Source organism: Corvus brachyrhynchos, unplaced genomic scaffold, assembly GCF_000691975.1.
Source record: "Corvus brachyrhynchos isolate BGI_N302 unplaced genomic scaffold, ASM69197v1 scaffold175, whole genome shotgun sequence".
Lineage (NCBI taxonomy): Eukaryota > Metazoa > Chordata > Aves > Passeriformes > Corvidae > Corvus > Corvus brachyrhynchos.
Genome location: NW_008238448.1, coordinates 7,843,186 through 7,859,378, shown reverse-complemented (window position 1 = coordinate 7,859,378; position 16,193 = coordinate 7,843,186). Strand labels below are relative to the sequence as shown.

Here is a 16,193-nt window from a genome sequence, read left to right as displayed (position 1 = left end):
ATATATATTTTATATAATATAGCGCAATTATATTCCATTTTCTTAGCTGACAACACTGAATGGAAGAGAATATATACTTTATGCATTTCCCCATTAAATCACAAAGATTTTAAATTATTCTCTTACTGCCTATGGACATGACCATAAGGAACAAAGCTGTTACAGAATTAGGCTATTTTCAAGTCCTTTTTCAAACAAGAGAAGCACAATTTAGTAAATATTATACACTTACATGGGAATGCTGTTTAGACAGAGAATCCTAAATCTATTTTATTCATCTTTATAATTACCCTGTGAAGCATCTATCACTATGAATTTCTACGGCTATCCATGCGTAAGAATCATCTAACCTGTGGAAGGACTCTGTATATAGCATTGCCACATTGTGTGACCACCAGATCTCTGTCAAATATGATGTGGAAAGGAAATGCCTTGCAGAAAGTATAGGGACTGATGCGAGACTCTTGGGTACCATTTTCTTCAAATCTGTCAAGGTCCTCATAGTAGTCCTCTTCTTTAGACTCTTTCTCTTCAATTAAAAATTGAATGTGGTCACACTCCTCATTTCTCTGTTGAATAACCTAGAGAAATGAAGAAAAAATGAAAAATTGAAAACTCTGCTACTCATTAGTAAGTGAAATGCTACTATGAAGACAGGAATGTATTTAGAGGAGAAAGGTAAGCTCAAGAATTATACTCGCATCTTTAAAAATACTGTATTGTAATAAGAATTTCTGATTTTGTAGTCTTTGCAATTCCAGGTGAATAATTATGCCTTTGCTTAGCCACAGTTGCTCTCTGCAAGAGCAACATATTGAAGATCACCCAAATACAATTTATTAAGTCCGAGTGAAATGCAAACCCTGAAATGAGGAGTCAAGGCTCAGGTTATGCTTGCTTTTTTACTGGTACTAGCCAGAAAAAGAGGGTGGCCACTTGCCCTGAAATGAACCTGAGGTGAGTCTTGAATCACACAGAACACTCGAATACTTACTTTGATCACAACTGTTTGTAAGATCTATAACACAACAGCAAAGAGCACTGACTGTTTAGTGATGACTAAATAGTGCTAAGAGGGTGGGCATGACAACGACAGCAAGAAGAAAAGTGGATAGAGCAGATGTTAGAATACACAGTCCTTACACATTCCAGCAGATTGCAAGATCAGAGCCAACAGACGAAACTAAAAGCAACTACAATTTTCTCTGGGCTGTATTCCCTGTTAAAGGAAATGACAGCAAAACTAGAATAATCCACATCAGTGGAATATCAAAAAGGTGTCTTTAACACAGCATTTCACACTTCAGTAATTTTACTCGAAGTTAGTAAAAAGTATGAAATTAATAGGGATTATTTTGCTTGCAGTGAGAGTCACGTATGGCAATATAATTTAAGCTAATAACTAGTAGAATAACATCATTTACCCTGAGAAACCAAATTCACCTCTTCTCAAATTTAATTAGACTTAATGATTGGAAAAAAACAATTCTGTTTACACAGTACTGTTTAGCAGCGACTTTCTGGAACATGTTCTGATTCTACTTTTATGTAGAGTCTGATCCTAAAGTCACTGAAGCCAAAAAAAAAGATTTCTTAAAATCTTTAAAGCATCCTGATTTTGCCCTTTATACATAGTCTTAACCACAGAGATTAACAGCTACAATTTGAAAACAGAACACATATGCACAAACACTGTGATTGATCCCTCAGATGTTAAGTTTATTAAGTATTTGTTCTCCAAAAATAGTAGTTGCTAAAAATGCTGGGTTGTAGAGTGCTGATACCTTTATTTGTTCCTATACAAATGGAGGAGTATAAAACAACAAAACAATATTTTATTGATAAATTATGTTTAATTTAAGGTGGCAGTGTTCTTTAATTTACAAATTGACCACTTATTTGAAGGAAAGAGATGCTTTTCTGGACGACAGTTTAGAGCAAGAGCCCGATTTAGGTGCTCCATAGCTGTGTGCTGCATTACTCGTCTCTTTCTGTTGCTTATGTAAGTAACTTAGAGAAAGATCAGCTTACTAAATTTACCAGCTAATGTAGGTACCCAATGCCGGATGTACAAATAGATTCAAATGTGGAGGATGATCAAATCTAACTGCCTCAAGAAACTGTACTGGTAATCCATATCCCAGTGTGTGACAAAGAGAAGTGGAAAATTATGAGCTAATAAGGGGTAAGCCTCAGAAAAAATATATGGTGATCATCTGAGGAAAACACATTAAGTGGGTTTGTCTAGGAGAATGGACTCCTAGTTCTCTGAATTCAGGGTTTAAAGGTTTTCCATGTCTTTCACTTCCTTTAAATCATTATCCCTGAAATTGTGAGAGACTGTGGTCAATATTGAAGATTAACAGAATGCAGTTAAGAGTCTTAGTTCTTACTTTCTATCACCCCTACAGGTTTTATTTTAATAGTACTGTTATTGTGGCCAGAGATAGCTGAGATTACGCACAGAAACCTTTTTCAAATCGTGAAGATTTATCTCTAGAACTGATCTATGCTTCCTGATCATTTCCAGTCTCGGATCTTACTTCAAAGTGTTGCTCTTGCCACAAATGGAAAAAAAACCCTGCATACTTTGGATGAAAATTTCATTCAGCAAAGCTGATTTTAAAGTATCTAATCATTTCGAAGGAAATGTTCATATTAACAGCACATCACCTTCCAGAGATATTATCTCCTTATAGCCATCTCACTCACTGCACACTAGTATTCTGTTACCAACCTGTACTTACAGATTTTTTCTGCAATCGTGCAGCACCTAACAGGTTGTTTCTAATAACCTCCCATTTTATTTCATTTATTAGAAATGAATGATGCATCAGTAAACAAAACCCGGGTTTAGATTAAAGAAATCACCTATAAAAATAGAACTGCTACATCCTTCAAGATGTCTAACTAGTTTGAGCCGTGACCCTCTGCAGATCCTACAAGCTCACACAGTTACAAAGTCAGCCTTCACACAGGCTGTGCTGTTTTCCTAACCTTTATAGATTAGAACTATAAAGTAACGTGCCAGTAACAGTGCAAAGCTACAAATTTCCCAAGCATCTTCAAGTTCATTTGAAACACTATTTTTGACATCTAGAAATGCTTGCTGTATTAGTGCAACATGTTAGTGCAGCAAATGAACACCTGGCCAAACACATGGACACGTGTCAGATCTACAAGACAGACACAGCATCAGCTGCACACTCCGGATAAACATGATATGCTGTGGACATGGCTGGTTTATGGAATTTTATTCTCATCATTCATGCACAGAAACTTATTAACAGACACTTTAAGCATACTCCTCTCCAGGCTAAGAAATCTAATGATGCATCCCTAATTAACTTCCCAATGGATATGCAATTTCATGATGTCTTTTCTGCTCACACAACTTATGAACCATCTAATCTTCCTATCTCATTACTTCATCCACCTTGTCAGCAAATTTAAAATAAGCCCTTTTGACCATTAACATAAAATGTTAAATTCTGTTCCTTCACACCTGTACCTATAGATCCAACCTAATTGGCCAGATATTTGTCTGGAATAAGGACCTGCCCTAGATACTCTGCTCAGCTTAACTAGAATAGAACTTATCTACTGTTTGAGTCTGCAAGCAAAGTTTGCAAGCCACACAATTTCAGTATCATTTAAATATTGTTGAAGAAGCATCTGATAAATGCTTGACAAATGAAAGTTCAGTGACAAAGCAACAAAGCCAGCAATCAAGTCTAATTCTTCCTCCTGCTGCAGTCTTAGCTGGTGAAGTGACATCAGTTCACAACATCTAAGAGCTCAATCACCATAGTAACTGCAGTTAAAACTGAAGAGAGAAATCACTCTCCTGGTTTCAAAGAGAATATGTAACATCTAACTGCTAACCTGCCTGTGCTTTCCAGAAGATCTACCTTTAGAGTTTGTCCTTGCTAATCACGTGAAAACTCACACCAGTATTTCACAGAATGACAATTCAGAGGTAAGTTATTTTTAAATGAGTGTTGTTTAATGTATTTGGTGAGTTTCACACAAGATATTAAATCAAGCAGTATCGCTGTGATACAGAACACATAATGAGCACATGCTATCTGTTAAGCTGTCACTGATGTGTCTACAAGACAAGACTCAATTCTGTAGATCTGAGCATATCCTCAGGACACGCTCATATCTCAGCATGGCAGGACAGAATGTCCTTGGACAGGGATCTTTTTTGATGAGATTGTGAAGATTAATACAAAAACAGGGGGGCTTTTGCCTTTAAAGGTCAATACAGAATGAAATTCTTGATCTCTTCTGATCAAAACTGACTATGCAATGCTGCTTAACAAAGTTCACTGCAGCTGTTTCAGAATGATCCCAAGACAAAGGAGTTCACTAGAAATGGCACCATTTTTAGTTTCGCATACCCAAAGTTAGAACTGTGGGGATATCTTCACTTGGCAGCTGGTTTCAGTGCTGACTGTCTCACTTCACCAAACCACTGTGCCTGGAGATAGTGAAGTTTCCAGCTACCCTTGTGCCAAAATTAGAGGCTGATCATGCTCCATGATTGACTTATCTTCACGCACAGCTAGCATTTTAATGTGTGGACCAGTACTGCTTGTCCTCCATGACAAGTACCCAAGTAATTTTTAGATCAGCTCTCCTGCGGGTCACGTCTTCACTTTGTCTTTTACATTCCCATTAGTAAGTCTGAAATTACCATCTTGTCAAGGACTTCCCCTGGTCTTTTCTCATTTTACACTGTACACCATCTTCTCTATGTAAAAGATTTTGACAGCCTGCTCTCAGATAATAACAGAACTGCAAAAGTCTGCTCTCCCAACAGATTTTTGGGCTTTGTTGGATTACGTACAACATTCTTTGTTGACCCCTATCATTAGTAGCCTTGAGGGAATCCCTGTTCTGACTTCACCTTCACAGGTCACCCTCGTTTATAATATACAAACCTCTGACAAGTGAAGCAAGAGAAGGCATAGCCAGTAGGCTGCTAACAGATCTCATGACTAAGTTTGTCACCAACATTGTGATGATGTTTTAGTTCTCATAATGAGACTGGCAGAACATGAATATTCTTAGTGTGTCCACAAAGCAACAATTTTTGAGACAATACCTGCTGCAAAAATTATAGTCTTAGTTCTATTTGGCTCTGTTTGGATTACCATATCAGAGAAGATAGGGCAAATTGGATTTGACCTAATTAATCAATTAATGTCAACTTGGGCTTTCCTGAACTATTCAACTGGAATTTTGAATCCAATTTCAAAACAAATTGCTTTCCTTTCAGTGCTAACAACGTCCAACAGAAACAAACTGCCAGGTTTTTTCCCTCCCTTGCCTTCCACACACACTCTAGCTGTTAAAAGAGAATGCACATTTCCTGACAGACACCCTTCTACAAAAAGGAAGCCCTTCTGTATTTCAGAAGATATATATATATATATAGATATCTATATATATATGCAATATATATATGCATGCATATATATAAAATTGCTCTGTGTGAAACTAAAGAAAGGGAATGAAATGAAAACTTTTTTTTCTATTTAGCTATTTCTCCACCCAAAGAGACAATTTGGGACAAAAAAAGAACAGTATTTTTCCTAATATTTAGTTTCCTCTTGTGATCATTAGTTGGTTTTCTCTGCAGGTTGAGGAAGGCGATCCTTCCCCTCTCCTCAGCACTGGAAAGGCCACACCTGGAGTGCAGTGTCCAGTTGTGGGCTCCTCAGTACAAGAGAGATACAGAGCTATGAGACAGAGTCCACTCCCTCTAGGGAGGTCTGCTAAGATGATCAAGGCACTGGAGCATCTCCTAGAAGAGGAAAAGGCTGAGAGAGTCGACCCTGTTCAGCCTGGAGAAGATATGGCTCAGGAGGATCTCATCCATGCACACAAATATCTGAAGGGAAGATGCAGAGAGGATGAAGCCTCTCTTCAGTGGTGTCCAGTGCCAGGACAAGACGCAATGGGCACAAACTGAAAGGCAGTGTTGCCTCAACATAAGGAAACAGTTTTCTACCATGAGATGGAGCACTGGCACCTGTTGTCCAAAGAATTTGCAGAGTCTCCATCCCTACAGATAGCTGAAAGATGTCTGAACATGGCATGGAACAACTGGCTCTAGGTGGCCAGGCATGAGCAGGTGAGGTTGAACAAAATTACCTCCAGTGGTCCCTTCCAATCTCAGCCATTCTGAAACCCATGAAACAAAATCTAACCACTTAATGGAACAAAACCAGTATTATCAAAAAGAATTAAGATCTGCTACCACCTTTACAGGGACTTGTAATATATTAGACAAATTCAAATGAAGTTTCATGAAAATACAGACTTAGAAGCATGTATTCTCTGAAGCAGATTTATGTAAGCCTTTGTTCAAAATAGATGGAGAAGAAAAGTTGGATAATGAAGTACTAAACATCAGATTGCAGATATCAACTTCATACTAATATAAAGAGAACTGCAGAACCTACTGAGTCAGTCCTCTGTTGAATTGTTATGTAAATGCTTTGGATAAAGAAATTTGAAAGGACAACTCAAGAATCTCTTTTTGCAAGTCAGAAGATGACTCCTGTAATAACACTGGAAACTTTGGGCTAGGCACTGAGGTTTTTACTGGATCCAAAAAAACCCCATTCTTCCTTAAGAAAATGCTAACTGAAGTCCAAACCAAAATTTTTACAGTAGAGGCACTGATTGGTCCACTTAAACTGAAGGAATTAAAAGCAATTCCATCATTTTTCTGTGCTGTGCTATTTCAAACAATACACTGCAAACATACTAAGACAAAAAAGCATTAATTTACTAAATTATGAGGCAAGGAATGGAGATGAAAGAAGTTGGTCTATTTTTTCTCCTATTCTCAATATTTTGAACAGTAAAACTATCTAGTTATTACAACAGCAGACTTGACTTTAAAACCTTCACTCCGTATCATTCATGATTCATAGCTGACCTGTGGAGTAATGGAGGAATACTTTCATTGTCTGTGTGGATAAGCTGCAAGTTTCAGCACTCTCACCTTAGAGAATCAATTCTCTGCTTATCTACCACTGAAGTTTCTGAGTACCTGTGGAGTACAGCAGTATGTAATATCTTAGAGATGTCAAGACATAGGCTTTATTAACCAGGAGAGACACAAAAAAGTTCAGGGTTAAGGGAACCTGACTTTCTAACAGGGAAAAGGTTAAAATTGGGGTAACAGACAAAGTAAGACAATATATGCTTTCTTCAGTTCAGAGGTAATACTATTTTTTAGGCACCTATGTACTTTTTTACCTCAGACAGTCTGGAAGAACAGTGTAGATTTAAATTAGACTTTGCGTCCATTTACAGTCGGTTTGACTAATACTATTAAATATCTATTTACTTACAATACAACAGTAAAATTTCCAGAAAATCCTAAAAAAGTCAAATTAAAATAAGAAGTAAATACATAATAAATACCTAAATCTCTTTGGAACATTTATTATTTGTGAGAAGTTCTAGATGGATATTAATACAATTTTCTCAGCAAAGTAACCTTCAGATTGAGAGCACAGTTTATCAAAAGTTTGTGCTGCCAGCTGGTTTGGACAACCCAAATTTCTCCTCTGCCCCATGGATCACTTTTGCCTCTGTGCGGCCCTCTGAGAGACAGAACACTGAACCATGGAAAGGAACACATGAAGGTGAAAAAAAAAATCCATAAAAAACCCCCGTTGTTTTGCACCCAGTTCATTTCCTCAGTACAGTTTATTTTATAACTTGACACCAGCTGGAGAGACACAGCCGAAGAAGCTGCTGTAGGACAAGCTTGAGCACTGAGAGAACAGGGACTGCTTAAGCTGCCTGTGCTACCAAAAGAAATGCTTGCTTGTCAAGCAACAGCTTCAGCCCTTTCGCAGCCAACTTTCCAACATGGTCCTTCTTGTCTGTCTCAACACTTCAAATAAACAGGGATCTAAAAAGAGCATTGTTTTGATTCTGTTGTATCCTTCTGTATCTGATTACTAACACCTGCTGCAAAAGTTTGAACTGTGGTTTTCTACAAAACAGAATCTAAACAAGGACACAAGTATATCACCACACTATACACAACTAGACATCCACTATAAACCTGAGCTAGCTTAATAGGAAACCTAAAAGGTAAACACTCCAATATAGCAGTACAAATATCTTTGTCACTGGATTGCTTGCAAATCTCTTATCCAGGCAAAGTCATATTTTTGTGATAAAATTGTGAAAGGATTTCCTGAGCAAGAATACAAAGAAACTGGGCTAAAAATGTAGTATGACTAGGAAATATTTAAAAAACCCCAAGGAATGCTTGCTGTACCTGCTTAGATTCTTTTCTACTTGATGAAAAGAATTTTATGTCACTGCAGTATTTCTAAGATAAAAACACCTTCATTTTTTGTTTCCCCCTCCGTATGTATCTACACCTTTGACCAAACTCTGATTTTATACTACTACATATGCAAGGCCTGATCAATTAAATCTTTCTGTTGCTCTGTATGGGCAAAGCAGAAGCCTCTTTCCCATTTCACAAGTGACTTAGCAGAAATGATATTACATAAACTCTGTGACTGAGGAACATTTTCTCACTTCTGGGGCTGTAGGTGCATATCCAGTCACAATTCCATGCAATGATAGCATGAAGCCCACAAACACGTCTTGTTTCTGGGAAGGACCTGGCATGCTGGCTGGGAGGAAAACACTGCTTGCCAGGCAGGCCTCATCAATGCACATCAGCCTCACAGTCTGCACACTGATGAAGAATCTAGGACACAAAGATGAGATGTCCATATTCTCACAGAACGCAGCTGACGGTAAGAAATATATGCCAAATATAAAATAACGCATATATAAAATATGCCAAATATAAAATAAAGGGGGGAAAAAGCACCCCAAACAAGCCAGTATCTAATTTCTTTACATGTCCTCTTTACAAACTTTCTCTGAATAAGGGGATATTGTTCTGCACTGTTCCCAGTTGGGTCTGCCTGCAAATTAGTGCTGGCCTTCTCAGTACATGGCTAATGTGTCCTTCAAGCAACACAAATGATGATGGCTGTTCCTAAGAGTCAGTACTGATGCCACTTTTTCACAGAAGACAGCAACAGTGAAAATTACTGTTTGCCATCACTTCACTTTTGATTTTCTTGATTTTTTCCTACTGACATAAATTTTCAATGTGTGTATCACTTCAGACATTACCTTCATATCTATTTCTGTACCGTGGATCTGTTGAGCTACTGTTTTGATGATTCCAATGACAATATCCTGAAGACCTTCTCTTTCTGAGTAGTAATGCAGAATGAGTCCCTTTCCCTTCTCCGCGTCGGTGCATCTGAAGGAAGGCGCTCGCATACCCGGGTAAATAGTAGCGAGGTGGTCATGCAAAGCATCCAGGTTCTGGAAGAAGATTTTAAAAACATGATTATAAGGCATTCACTTATTATTTCTGAAGAAAGTAAGTACATATTTTGTCTAATCTGAACAGTCCCTTTCTCCTACTGCTCATACTTCCATGCTTTTGCCTTTTCCTCTGTAGAACTGTCATCACAGCAGGCTTTTCAGGTAGCCTGAAATGTTCTTTCCATCTACCATGGTAATTTCTGAACAATGAATGGCATAAAAATTAGGACCATTATAAATTACTCCAGATAGTAAGAAGTCATGCTTGTTTATGCTATATTTTGAAACATTCAGATGATTAAAGACCTTCTGTGTGTTTCTCAGTCTGCTACCTCATCCAGTTTCATTCCTTCCAATTCTAGTCTCTGTATATCCTCTTCAAATATTAATTCAGGAGTCAAATACAAATAAGCATGTCTGAATAAACATAAATCTTTCTCCTTATTATCAGTGAAAAAGCCTAGTTCTGACACCATAATAACGAAGTTTACAGGGCCTGACAAAGTTTCAAATTCTAAAGTTAAGTTTTAAATGCTTGAAAGACCAACCTCAAATACATATTTTCTTTGACAATAATTGAAAAACTCCACAGAATAAACAGAAATATTACAGCTGCTGTAATAATGTATCAGAAAAAGTTGTTCAGGAAAGGGAAGAGATTTTTTTTTTCCCCTGCCACTGTCCTGGACATCTCAGGTATTTAACTTTAAATCTTAACCAGACAAACTGTGATCTGGAAAGCTGAATTATAGACTAATAGGCATACCTAATAAGGACATTAAAGAGAAGAGTGAGATCAAAATCACACTTAAAACACAACACTAGATTCAACTTTGATCACGAAGCAATCATCAAGGCTCCAAGTTGCTATTTACTGTACATTTAACATAGAGCAACCTAGTTTGCAGGATAGTGTTGCAACCCACAATTTTTTATTTATGTTGTAAAATTCATACAACTCCTTCACATCTTAACTCCAGAACATTACTGCATATTTAAAATGCTGTTCTCTCACTGCCCTGCAAATAACTGCTACCACAAGGCTTTGCATATTGTTTGTTTTCTGCCAACATCGGAAGTGAGGTGAAAATATTTTCAGTGTGCTGTCTGGGAAATTCTCCACCTTTCATGAGCATCTGTCGATCACCAAATTTGTGGAAGCATACTGAACTTGATTTCATGTGAGCTGCGAAGTGCTTGAACAGCTGCCTCTTCTCCTGGAGACCTCCAGAGAAAATGACACTCTTAGCAATGAATTCCGTGGGATGTACTTAGCCTGGAATTTCCTCCTTCAGTTTTTTAGCTTGTTTCAAATTCATGTTTTTGTTGCTATATCAACATCTCCAAATTAGAACTTGAAGAGGCAACAATCTGGGAGTCAATTCATTCCAGCTGCTAGTGGGCATTGACAAGAAAACATAATGTTTGAAGGCAAATTCTGTAAGAACCTTGCAGGGTTCAACCCAGTGAAATTGGAAGAGACTGCTTTGAAAAAGAGTGTGGATGAGAACAGAGCAAGAGAGATGACTGGCTCTGAAAGACTGAGCTGCCATCTCCTTAACTGGATGCAGGACTGCAGTTTCAGTACATATGCCTAAGAAACAGCCTGGATACATTGACCTTTTAGAAAAATACTCTTAGGGAGATACATGGGAACAGATGATAATCTTCCAGTTACACAGTCACCAGCTGAAGAATTTCGAATGGGGAATGGCCAATGTCAAGGACAGAATTTTTGTAAGATGGTTGTCTAAGTATTAACATTTAAGTCTGGCACAAGTGTGACTAACAACTGGCAGTAGCCCCATTCTGCAAAACCACTTTGCCACCCTTCTCTACTGCTGACTTTGTCAGAGCAATGTCACAGGTGAAGTCCATGGGATATGTCCTTCAGTTTTTACTCTCAAATCTTCCAGAGTGGGGGACTTACAGCTCACTGTGTTCAAAACCTCACTCCAACACATAGTCAAGGAGTAGACATGTTTTTCCAGATCAAGGAGCTGAAATCACTCCCAGATCTAGACACTGTCATTGTTACTCCTACTCCTAATTTTTTGCTGGCTTTGATCCATTCTAAATTGATATTGCAGCTTCTGAAAGAACAAATTTCTTTCTTATAGTATGTTCACCTGCTGTGAGGCAGAGGTGCACTCAGGTGCAGATTATAATAGGCTAAGGTTGCCTTAATAATAAGCCATGAATTCTTGGCTCCTAGACTGCTCAGATGTATGCCAGAGCTTGTGCTGGAAACAAAGAACAAATTCTAGAGCTTTGAGGAACAGGGATCAGCTTCATGGTGAAACACAAGGGAATCTCCAGGCAAGAACAAGCAGTCATACTAAATGAGGCTGACCTGGTCTGTCTAAAAGTGACAGTTGTGGCTGGCACCTGAAATACAAAGACATGCTGTTCAGTGCTGTGTGGTACACAGCACCTGGAAACTTATCTAAAAGAGGAGTTCATCCCCTGAATTTTATTACACTGTAATCATGAAAACCTGAACAGTCATGTAAATAATTCCTTAAATGAGAGAACTAACCACTACTCCAGTCTTTGATTTTCATTCAGTAAAAAGCTACTGAACTGAACCTAAAAGCATGCTTTGGGTTTCCTAGGAAGTCCTCTTTTCACACTGCTTCTCTTTGGCACAGTGTCTTTCAACATGACTTGCAAATCTTCCATGCTTGTGTTTTTCACAGAAAGTATAAATATTTGATTTAGTTGCCCTTTTTATTTTCCACTGTCATGAAGCTTGAAGTACCTGTGTTTCAACTATGAATAAACTAAATTTTCTTGAGATGTCAAAGGGAACAGAACATAAATGAGATTTATTTTCACATATTTTAAAAAGTTGCAGTTCTCAATTATTTTGTATAGATCCTGGACTCAGTATACATTTCAAGAAGCACCTTTTGGAACTCTATTATGTATTTTAAGAATCTGAGAAAAGTTTGGGACATTAAATGCAATCTGCACCTATTTTTTAAATGGTATATAAAGTAGTTTCCTGACCTAACATTTGTTGGAAGATGCAAAAGTAATAAATCACAGCTAATGTTAATTTTCCATTGTAATAAAAAGCTAAAAAGTACACTTCTGGCACAGCTACTAATACATTAGCCCTGTTAATATTTAGAGAAGCATATAATATCCAATGTAATCTGTTAACACTGAAATTCAAACAAAGCTTAAAATGCTGTCATTAGAAGAATATAAATGTAAGCTGTTTCCACTTTTATAGATGTTTGGTGTGCATAACAAACGTGTCCAGTCCTTTCACCAGCACATGTGGTAAGAAATGACAAGAGAAGTGTATTATATGGAAAAGGGCATGAGGGAAAGGAAATAGTATCTGTATTTCTGGCCCATATATGAGTAACCAAAGTGATGATACAATGGGCCAGCTACATCTTTTTTTTCCTCCTCTCCTGTCCTTGCTCAACGTTAACCACAACTTCAGTACATGAGTTATCTTCAGAAATTACTTTTATCTGAAGGCTTGCTTTGAGAGCAGCCTGTGAATGAAGCTATAAAATACAAAGGATGTCACATCCCATAGACAGACTGTGGTTTGCTGATCACTCAGATATGCACATGTTGGAACATCCACATACCCTGTCTGCCCAGCAACTACAGTTCACGGGATTTGTACAAGAAGTCTGGGTTGACTGCATCTAGGATGCTCAGGAATGATGCAGGTTTTGGGGCAGTGAGACACACAAGCAAATATTCAAGTAATCCAGCAAACTATGATTCTTTTTCCCTTAATGCTGGAGAGATTATAAGGGCACAGATGACAAGAGGCTGCTATATTTTCAGAGAAAATCAATAGTTTTGACAGTCAGCTTTTGGGCAATCTCCAGTTCAACACTTTTAACCTCATTACAGTACAGAGTCTCTCCAAGAGTGATATAGATCACAAACCTTAAATACAAAGTGCTTACTGCAGTAAACAATCTTCAGGTGACAAAAAAGGGAAGGCCATTTTTCTACACTTAGAAATAACACTTTAGCAAAGGCCCTACATTTCTTCCATGCTATTATAAAATAATTTTCATTTTGTTTTCATGATGCTCTGCAGTTAGGAAAGCACATGAATTGACTTAAAAACTGCTTCTTTATCCCACCCTCAGTACATGGATGAAGGATAACATCTTAAGAGATAAGCTGTTATGAGCCCTAGCTCTGTATGTAACATACTATTAGAAATATCCATTGTCTATAATTGTCAGAAATAACAGAATAAATACCCTAAAAATCTGAAGATCACATTTTCTGTTACTATAAACAAGGTAAGTCTTTTCACTTAACACACACCACCCCCCCAATTTGTTGCATATGAATACTCTTGCTCAAAATTTCTCTTTGGAACTTCAAATTAAATTTCTGTTGACTGGGCCATGATTCTGTCTGGTATCTGAAACAATTGGGCACAAAATTCTTACCTGCAAAAACTCTCTGACATTTGAGCCCAAGACACGTAGAATTGTATCATAACCAGATTCTTGACAAAACACAAAAAACATCTTCCCAAACATTTGAAGAATTTCCCCAGCATTTAGATCTAGTTAAAACAGGAAAATATGATTCAGTCCCAACACTGTATTTCATGCACTTGCTTATTTCATTACTCTTATATTCACAAACAAGACAGTATCTAAACACTACCCAGATTCAGTAGGTCAAGAACAAAGTAAGATTCAGGATTCATATGGCAAATACTGAGTTATCCAATACAGGAATTTCACTAGGATTTACCAATTACCATTATTACTTCACCACATTGTACATTTCACACACATATAGCATTTAGATTCTGATACAGAAAAATGAATCACTTCTTGAAAATAAAGAAACTTGGTTGTTAGTAGTGCTTGCCTCAGCAGAGTTAATTCTAATTTACAATAGCATGAAACCACATCAGCTGCTCCAATTCAACATTACTACAGTCATCAGTCTTATAGATTCTTGGCTAATTACTGATGCAGAACAATTTCATACCGCACTTGGGTCTGCAGATAAAATAATGCTGATGGGCATATTTCTACCTTTTAAATTACAGACCAGAGCTTCAATGATTGAAAATGAATGCAACCCAAATCAATGGCTGATATGCAATTAAATGAAATGTGTCCATGCCACACACATTTCTGTAACTCAGCATTGTTCTTTAGAGAACAAGGATTCATTCATTCATTAATTCATTCACTGCTCTTGCAGCAGTGGTTGAAACTTGGGTGTATTGGAAGGCAGCTGCAGTAGGATTTTACTTCAGGACTGCTTTGTAACACTGCCCATGCTCTGTGGATGGGGAATATTTCTCCAGTTTAAGATGGAATACTTTAGAAGTAATAGAAATAATTTCAAGGAATAAAAGGAATAAAATTTTCTTAAGAGAAATAAAAGAAATACAATTCTTTATTCTAAGATTTTAAAAAAAAAAATCCTCTCTTTGACCAATACTCCATTTTCACTTCCTCTGTGCTAAATCCTGTTCTTCTCTGCTACACAGATTTGGGAGGCAGGAGGGGTATTACCTTTTTTGTGATGAATGGGCAAAGAAGATATCTGTACTACTTACTAAGGACCTTGCTTGCAGCTGCAACAAGGTCATAGGTTTTGGAATCATCGTAGATTATTCTGACCAGAAACTGTCCCTCTTCATCCAGCTGTGCCTCCTTCCTAAAAAGAAAACAGAATAAAATCTTTTTGCTTGAGGGAAAAGCACCATATGGATAAAAGTCTTTTAAATAAAATAAGTTTGTAGAGTTATTTAAGACAAAAAATTAGAAATAAATTTGTTCCATACCTCAGTCATTAGTGTACAACGCAAATATTTCAGACCATGAGTGTTCTATAAATAATAATTAGATATAAGAAAATAAACATGATTTTTCAGTATAGAGCCTCAAAAAGAAGTTGCTGTACTAATAAAGACACAATCTGCATTTTAAAATAACAGAATATCCAATACTACAGCCCATGATGGGCTCTTTAAACACTTTTTAAGCTTTTTCATTCCATCACATTTCAATTACATTTTATTTACAAAAGGCGTGGGATGTTTCTAACAACCATTTGCACGTATGTCCAAAGTGGAATTTAAAATACAGATGCAGGTACCAAATCAAGTATCTTTTTTCAGAATTCTGCACATGCCCAGCAGATAGGAAGAAAAAGGATGCTGGGATATTGCAAGGCCTTGTTCTCACATTGCACATCAATTCTCATGTGTAAAGTGTCACTACTTAGCTAAAGCACAATAAAAATACACATTTCTTCACTAAAGAAAACAACTCTCAACCCCGGGTTTAAGACAAGACTCATACATAAGTCCTGTCCACATTTACTACTGCTACTAAGTAAAAAACCAAAACAAAATAACTACTTTGTTTTTCAGCGTCACCTAGTATTCTCTAGATCATGAACATCAGGTCAGCAGCTTGTCCAAAAGGCAGCACAACTCTGTAGGCTATATTTTTTTACTGAGGAAAAGAAGATGATCCCCCAGACAATGAATGAACTGTTGTGCCTTCCAAACTTTGCATTTGGCACAAGTGAGTTACTAGGGAGAGCCCACAAATGCCTTCCTCCCTATTTCACCCCATCTGCATGGCACAGGAGCCAGGCCACTCGTGCTGCAGGAGTGGCCAAGTCCCAGCTCTAGGGAAAAGGACAGGGAGCACCCTCATGGGCAGGCAGACCCCAGGACACTGAAGAGCCAGCTGCCCATGTGGTCGGTCCTGCTGTGCACAGAGCATGCCAATGGCCATGGCCCTGTCTCTGCCCAG

The 16,193-nt window shown here is 37.6% G+C and overlaps 1 protein-coding gene across 1 annotated transcript in view; it reads right to left on the bottom strand.

Annotated features, from left to right (window-relative positions):
- GUCY1B3 (guanylate cyclase 1 soluble subunit beta) overlaps positions 1-16,193 on the bottom strand; it is a 39,828-nt gene that overhangs the window by 11,439 nt on the left and 12,196 nt on the right. Inside the window, exons 2-5 of the mRNA XM_008635657.2 lie at positions 14,984-15,084; positions 13,848-13,966; positions 9,202-9,399; positions 351-581 (exon numbers count right to left, since the gene is read on the bottom strand). Of these exons, the coding sequence (XP_008633879.1) occupies positions 351-581; positions 9,202-9,399; positions 13,848-13,940 (522 nt within the window). The 5' untranslated portion in view covers positions 13,941-13,966; positions 14,984-15,084. The remainder of the gene's footprint in view (positions 1-350; positions 582-9,201; positions 9,400-13,847; positions 13,967-14,983; positions 15,085-16,193) is intronic.